The sequence below is a fragment of the Impatiens glandulifera genome, chromosome 1 (assembly GCF_907164915.1).
Source record: "Impatiens glandulifera chromosome 1, dImpGla2.1, whole genome shotgun sequence".
In the NCBI taxonomy this organism is placed as follows: domain Eukaryota; kingdom Viridiplantae; phylum Streptophyta; class Magnoliopsida; order Ericales; family Balsaminaceae; genus Impatiens; species Impatiens glandulifera.
In genome coordinates, this window is record NC_061862.1 from 105,138,854 (window position 1) to 105,147,483 (window position 8,630).

The following is an 8,630-nucleotide window of genomic DNA, read 5'->3' on the forward strand; positions in this document are numbered from 1 at the left end:
TGATACTTGGGTTATTCTTTGCCAATATGAACAGGTATGATAGCAATTTTCCATATGATTCCTCCACAGTTCCTCGCACCACCATTAAGGCCTTTTCCCTAGACCTTCAAGTCTTATTATAGGTCAGCTTAAACTCACAGCTTGTCTGCATGTCTTCCATTATTTTCTTAGGCATGTAGTCATGGTGATGGTCCATGTACTTACGTTTGATGCACTTCGCAATTATTCATGATGGTGCTTGCCTCACATTCTATTGCCTCGTCAAAATTGAGCATGCATGTTCATTTACTAATTTTCGAATCTCAAACATCTCTTGGAATTTTCCTTTCACAACACGCAATCTCCACTTGCAGTTCTCATTCACACATTTCACAAACCAAATATATTTTGTTGACTTTTCCACTTTGAATTCAAAATGATTAGCCATCGCATATCTATGCACCCTCAATTGAAGTTCTTTTTTGTCCTCAAAAAACGTACCCACTTCCAATCCATTTTCAAGGTTTAATTGAGCACGTGTTTCAAACTCGATTGGTTCAAATGAATCAAGCAACTAAATATGGCTGGATGTTTTCCTCATATGGGAAGTGATGGGTTGTCGGGGTGCAAAAGAAGGAGGGGTACTAGCAACCAATTCACTCGAACGAAAACATGGACTTGTTGTTCTTAATCTGCATGGTGTATGTCATGTTGACTTTGTAAGACATCCTGCTCAAATATAGAGAATTCAGGAACCTTCTCTACTGGTATTTTACTTTCATCAGTTGGGTGTGAAGGTAGTGACTTCTCTACTAAAGAGACATACAGAGGAGTGCAAAGCTCGTGGGGTGAAGTTGAAATTTCTTTTACATAGAACATCACATCTCTATCATATCGGATAACAACAAGAGGAGTAGTTTTCAAAACCAAATTATACTTGACTTTAAACACTAAATCATATCTCAATTTGTCCACACAAATAGCATCATAGACAATGTTAGTTAATTCGTCATATGTAGTATTTAGGGATAGAGGCACACCTACGCATGAACTTGAGACAAAAGAACAAACACCATCATCATCTTTCCACTCTCCATCATAGAGGACAAAACAGTTAACAAATAAAGTGGGATCTGCAATTGATACAAATTGAAATGTTAGTGTAGTAAACAAAACCATATTATCGTGGTGTGGTGTATTATCGAGGGACACAAACGCAAATTGCGTGGGTCGTGGGACGCAATTGTGAGTGGGTCGTGGGACGCAATAGTGCGTGGGTGGCGTGGGTCGTGGGACGCAATAGTGCGTGGGTGGCGTGGGTCGTGGTCGTGGTGCGTGGGTCGTGGGACGCCACTCAAATTGTGTGGGACACAATCGTGCGTGGGTCGTGGTGCGTGGGTCATGGGACGCCACTCAAATTGTGTGAGACACAATCGTGTGTGGGTCGTGGGACGCAATCGTTCGTGGGTTGTGGGACGCCACTGAAATTGCGTGGGTAGTGCAGTAAACATACCCATTTTGACACAGCATTTCAAACGTACCAAACATATTGAGTGTTCTACTAAATGGGAATGAAAGAAATGAACATATCCATTTTGAAGACGATGATTCTAGTCGGTCGGGTCTACACGGCAATGCATAAGGGTCTCGTCGTCCTCCGGCGTTGTAGGGGGGCCGTTGCAGGTGGGTCTCGTCGTTGCATGTGGGTCTCGTCGTTGCTTGGGGAATCGGGGAGATGGGAGGGAGAGCGGGGGTTGCAGGAGTCGTTGGTTGGATCGGGGGCAGGGGAAGGAGAAGAGAAAAGTGAAATGGGGAACCGTGAAAGGGAGGGAAAATGAATAAAAAAAATTAATAGTAAGAATAAAATTGTCCAAAATTAAAAAAAAAAAAAAAGTTATATATGCACATTCTTATTATGAAGGTTACTTTTGAGAATTTTTTAGGGTCATTTTAATCAAATTTCCCTATAGTTATTTGTGAAATCTATTAACTTTATTTTCTCATTACTCAGATTTCATAAATCATACTTAACATAATTGATATAACGAACCATCTCTATTTGCTGCTAAAGAAAATATGATTGTGATGGTATTTAGTTTGCCTACAAAAGCAAACGTATTGAGAGAATATTTTTGCTATATGTCAGTATTTTAAATCGTTTGACTATCCCAATAACATTATGTTTCCTCTTGAAAATCCAGTTGAACCCAGTTGCCTTCTTAATTATTAGATGACAAATCACAAACAATTCAAGTTTATTTTTTTATTTTTTTTTATTTTTCTTTGGGAATTAAGTTTAATTTTTATGAAGAGATTGTAACACATACACACCACTTCATTCTTATGACTACTTCATTCTTATGACTAGGCGATATTTTTTGGAACCTATATGGTGTCATGAATGGTAAGATAAACCAATATTCCTGTGTGTTAAAAAGACATTTTGACAACGTTTGTTTCAATAACTATAAATCAATAAGCATATTAAGGTTTGATTAACATATATAACTAATTTATAATATATATTAATAAATAATAGTTTAAGTGATAAAAAGAGATAAAAAAATCTCGTTTTTGATCTCTCTCAAAGTTTCATACGTTGAAAGGGAAGTAGATTAAGGAGTGAGTAGTATTATCTTTCTAAAATTAAATTAAAAACAAAAAAAAAATATTTCTAATAAATTAAGAATAGGTCCTCAAAAAGTTATATCTGAACAGTTGCAGCTGATTGACCACACTAATTGCCTACTTTTGCAATTTCAATCTTAATATTACACTAATTGCGGGCATCTAGATTTTTCCTTTTTCAACTTAACTTTATAATATATTTTGCATTTAAATTTACAATAATTTTTATGACTTTTTAAATTATGTTTTTAAACTAAGTTTGTTATTTTTTTAAACTGTTTTTTCAATGTAATTTTGTAACATATTTTACAATTTAGCTTGTAACTCTTAATGCTACTGAGTTTTTGTAAATATGTTTTTATAGGAGGGATTAACAACACACTTTCGGACGGAAACTCAAGAGAACAATGTCTTGGAGGCAACAAGTTTTAGAGAGACTTATATATTTGTTATCGTTAAAGACTTGGACGTCGTCGCATTATGAGAATAAGTTGATGTACAAGTTACGCGCATTGAAAAGATAGAAAACAAGTTTGATTAAATTGTGTGCACCCATATAAGCTTACAAATTTCGCACAAATCTGAACTACACCCTAAAAAATAGATGAGCATTCGACTCAACATGAAAGTTGTCATTTATTCTAAGGTAATTGATTGTTTTTTAGCCTTAATTTACCGCAGTGTAAGATTTTGTTTTTAATTGTTTTGATTATTATAATTGTTTGTGATTTTTTAATTAATGTTTGAATAATTTATATCTATTGAATTATTTTTGTTAGAATTCATAATTTAGATTCTATTTTTGTATTTTTTTATTAAAAAATTCATTAATTCAATTAAAGAGTTAAATATTGAAAATTAAATTGTAAAATATAAAATGAAAGCATCTAAATAAAAATTTAGATGTTAAATAACATGATATTTACCATAATTAAAATTTTAATTAAGTTGATTAAATAATTTTATAATTTCTTTAAAATGACTCTAAAGATATGTAATGACGAGTGATAAAGTAGAGCAAACTGAATAAACTTAATTAGTATTTAAAGATTCTCCACAAAATATTCTGAGTGAAAATTAAAATTTTCATTGACCGGATGTTAATAAATACACTAGAAAAAGTTATAACTCATCATCAATATATTTGGTCAAAATGAGAAACTCATGTAAATATTATGAAGGTATCAATAAGAGAGCTTCCTGAAAAATCCGTTTAAGTGACTATTTATTAAAAAAATAAAAAATAATTTTAAATTCGGTAACTTAATATCATTTTTCTGCTAAAAATTGGACCGTCACTAACTTAAGAAATTATCGCTAAGTCAATCGGAATGTATAAGTAACAAACAACATGTCAACCGTTAAGAATATTATTTATATTATAAAAATTCATCGCTAAGTCAATCGGAAAGGTATAAGTAACAAACAACATGTCAACCGTTAAGAATATTATTTATATTATAAAAATTCAAGATAAATAATTTGATCTAATTAAACTGTTGAACCAAATAAAACACAACAAAAACTCGAATTAGAAGTGATGAAAAAAAAAGCTAGATACTATCCAATATAAAAAAGTTATCGGAGGAATCAGGTGGGCTTAAAAAAATGTAGAATGAATTTAAAAAATTAACCAATTTTTTTTTTGGATTAAACGATTGAAATAGTGGATAAAAGTAAGTTTCAATTTTTTAATAATTAGATAGAAAAAATATTAAATTATATTAAAAAAAATTAAAAATAATTGTGATGATATCACATTTTTATCGTAAATTTTTATTTTTTATATAGTTTTAACTATTTTTTTAGAAAGAAAAATTTTATGTTGACTAATCATATTTTCGCATGTAACAAATTTTGTAACATATAGTTAATTTATTAGGTAAGGAATAGAATGATCTAATTAAAATGCACCATCTAACAAAAATTACTATATATGACTTTATAACTTAATTAGCACCGTCAACGGGGCTATAAATTCATTACAAACGTCATTCTCATAGAATTTATAATCCCATGAACATTACAAAAGATCAAAAATCAATTTATATACCTAACTTTAGACTTCAATTTCAAAGAGAAATAGGACAATTATCAATTATGACCCAAAATTGAACATCCAAATAAGGATGGAAGGGGTTGAGTGGAGTAAAAGTTTTAAAAGCATATTGTGCCCATTCTCCACACAATCATCATCACACCTTAATGAAATATACTCACAAATTAACACTCCTAACCTAAAATCAATGTAAACTTTATATGTCTTTGTTTGATTCAACCTTAATCACTCTATCGTGCATCTTCAAAGAGTTTAAACAATCAATCATTTTCTCTACTAGTAATGTTTGTCACCATTTGCTATACCTTTTCAAAACAATTTACAAGTATTCATCACAAATAATTTCCCCACGAATCATAGGTCAGAACTCAGAAGTCCGACACTTTTTCATCGTTGTAAATTGAAGTTATCTTATCCGCTATGGTAAGCAAAATGTCAGACATCGAAGGTCTTAGGATCGGAGAGGTTTTGAGGCACAAACCCGCCAATGAAGACATCGCTTTCACTTCTTCTAAAACAAAGTTTCCTTTAAGACTCGGGTCCACCATTTTCACCGTTTTTCCAACGTCGGTCCCAACCACCGACGTTAACATCTGCCCCTTCTCAGGGCAGAACGCCTCCATTCCCGTGATGAGTTCCAACATTATAACTCCAAAACTATACACATCGCTCTTCTTCGACGCAATCCCCGTTCTTAGGAACTGAGGATCGACGTATCCCGGAGAACCCATAATGAGATTTCTGTCGGCCGAAGACGGGGGCAATACCATGGAGGAGAATCCCATTTTCGCCGACCCAAAATCGCAAAGCTTACAATTGAGACGCTGGTCTAACAAGATGTTTGAGGGTTTGATGTCTCCATGTATTATATGGAGAGAACACTTGTCATGAAGGTATTGAATCGCTCCGGCTAGTTGGAAAGCTATTACCATTCTAGACTTCCATGAGAGAACTTCTTGATGATGACTATGGAGTTTCTCTTGTAAGGTTCCATTGGAGATGTATTCAAAAATCAAGGCTCCTTCATCTACAAGAAATTAACAAGAGTTAAATCATGACTTTTTGTACCAAATTAATGAATATAAATGAGATTTTAATGATTAATACCTTGGGTTTCACTGTAACCGATGAGTTTGACAATATTCTCATGCTCAATTTGCCTGGAAATTTCAAGTTCTTGCCTGAAAACACGGCTGAGCCGCTCACTGCCGCCGCACTGAATAATCTTAACTGCGGCAAGAGATGTAAGAGAGAAATGAGCTAGATAAACGTTGCTTAACCCACCCGATCCAATCAATTTGGAGAAATCCTTTGAGGCTTTCTTCAATTCCTCCCATCTGAAGCTTTTCATCTTCACCGGAATCTCATGATCGCCGTTAAGTTCTCTATTGGCGATTCTCCTCTGATTGGTTCGCTTATTTCTCATCGACCCAATGAATTTCACATGAAAACAACCCATCTTGATTGATAAAGTCGAGTTCTTTTTAATGAAAACTGTTGATTTGAAGAGAGAGAAAGAGAGATTGTGGGGGAATTTGAAGAGAAGTGGAATTCAGAGTGGCGGCATAAGTAGAGGAGAAGAAGAAGCGGCTGGGAAGGTTAGGAGAACAGAGAAGACAACAGACAAATGTTTTTTATTAACAAGAAAAAAAAATGTTTTTGTTTTTTAATAATTTTTTAAAGGACAGATGACACCGTCAAACAATCACCATAATTTTCATTACCTATAGACTATTACTATCATGTCCCTACATATCTCCCACCTTATATTATAAATTATAAATAATGCACATATGGTCTTGTTTGGTTCTATGCTCTACTTATGTTTGTATTTGTTAGGTTTAATTATTCAATTTATTTAGATATTACTTTTTCACTTCATTGGCAAAAGAAATCAATCATGCCTAATTGATCGTTAAGACTATTATATAAACTTATTTGAATTTGCTTCAAATTTTATTACTATGTAGAATCAAATTAAGACTAAGTCACAACAATGGTTTCGTATACTCAATATTTGTGGGTACTCGTTAATCGGGTTCATGGTCAAAATTAGACATGGAAGGGAAAAAAGTATTTGATGAGATCAGGGATAGAGTGTGTGAAACTCTCAAATACGGTATCCAACTATATTAATATTAAAAATATTTTTTTATAAGACTTATATGACTTTTTAAATACTCCATCATGACTAACATTATCATGTATATCATTTATTTTGTTCTTATCCATATTCCAATTCAAAATTTTATTTCTGTAATATTCACAACAAGTTATTTCTATCCTAATTAGTTTTTTTCAGCTTTTTATAATAATAAATTATTATTTTTCTTTCCTCTTTTTTATCTTAATTTTTTTTCAACTCTAGTAAACAAAGTTACTATCTTCTTCAACATCTACAACATAAATATGTAGATAAGTAATGTTTTTATTTATTTTTTAAATATTTCGATATTATTAATTTTAAAGTTATTTATATATTATTTAATAAAATTATGTTTTTTTTTTAAACTCTATAATATTATAAGTATTTAATCGGATAATGTGGTATCCTCGGGATTCGTGTACTCAATAAATAAAAAATAAATAGAGAAATAGATATACCCTACAAAGTATGAATACTTCACTACCAACAAATATGGTATAATCACATAGTGGCCTCCAAATTTGTGAATAAAGTTGTTTCAAGTTATTTAACATGAATAAGTTGAATCAAATTTAATAAATTATCCCAAAAACTGTAAAAAAAAAAAAAAAAAAAAAAAAAAAAAAAAAAAAGAGTTATTAAGCCGTATCAAATCACGTCGCGAATAAGCTCTGCATTACAAAATAAAATGATAAATAAATTGGTTAATTGGAATACAATAAGTAGAATATAATAAATAAATCAAACAAAGCTTATAATATATTTAACTTAATTAGAATTGAAGGACTCACTTTAGATGTTGACTCATGAAATCGTTTTTTTAATAATATGTGGTAATGAATGCCAATTATTATGAATTTTTATTTTATATTATTAATGAGTATATGTATGGAGTCTATTTTAAAAATAGTTTATGATTAATAAAAAAAATTATAGAATTAAAATTGAAAGTATAATTCATGTTTTAGATGATATTTTTTCAAAATATTTTGATTTAAAACAAACCTGTAAATTATAAAAATAAAATGGATCATAAAATGTGACAAAAATTACCCATTATATAAAAATTAAATAAATTTATTTGTTAGAGAATATAAAGATAATAAATAAATAAATAAATAAATAAAAGGGTTAGGAGAAATGTCTTGGCTTAAAATCAATGGAGAGGACCCATTTATTTCCCTTATAGTTTTTTTTTCTTAGGAAGGATAGGGTACAATACATTGAATACAATGATGATTGTTAATTGTGCTTCTTTTACACCACGGATATAGTGGTGGTTGGTGACTTGGATTTCTTGGTTTAGGATTATTCTCATTAAAATAGATTATTTATATATTATAATTCATAAAGATTCATTTGAAAATTATAAAAAAGGATAGTACTTTTATTTTTGTTTCAAGTTTTAATCCTTTTAATAATCAATTTGAACTGTAGATACTATAGAGAAGAAAGTCAGTTAATTTATTTTTGTATTAAGTCATAAAAGTTTATTTAGATATAAAAAAAAAATATGATTTCTATCTGAAAACGCTTTAAATGTCTTAAATGAAAGGAGCATAATTGTGAGTGTGATGTTAGTTTTATTTAATTTTAAAAAAAATAATTATTTACAATAGTGTTACTGAATGAATTTTTTACTTTTTTACTAATAGTAAACAAGTATTTTAGATAATAGAGACGTTTTCACACATACACAATTTTAAACTATTATTGACAAACTCTTTTGAAAGATGACATGTTTTGTTTGTAGGGATGATCGATAGAGCTTTTTTATTTGTTAAAATGATTTGGGCATTGATCTATTTGATGGTGTCA

At 30.6% G+C, this 8,630-nt stretch overlaps 1 protein-coding gene across 1 annotated transcript; it reads right to left on the reverse strand.

Annotated features, from left to right (window-relative positions):
* Positions 1-4,739: 4,739 nt before the first annotated feature.
* LOC124919493 (probable receptor-like protein kinase At4g10390) lies at positions 4,740-6,193 on the reverse strand. The gene is made up of 2 exons (XM_047459738.1): positions 5,774-6,193; positions 4,740-5,693 (listed from the first exon to the last, which is right to left on the reverse strand). The coding sequence occupies exons 1-2, from the start codon at positions 6,123-6,125 to the stop codon at positions 5,035-5,037; spliced, it is 1,011 nt and encodes a 336-aa protein (XP_047315694.1). The 5' UTR covers positions 6,126-6,193; the 3' UTR covers positions 4,740-5,034.
* Between the last annotated feature and the right edge of the window lie 2,437 nt (positions 6,194-8,630).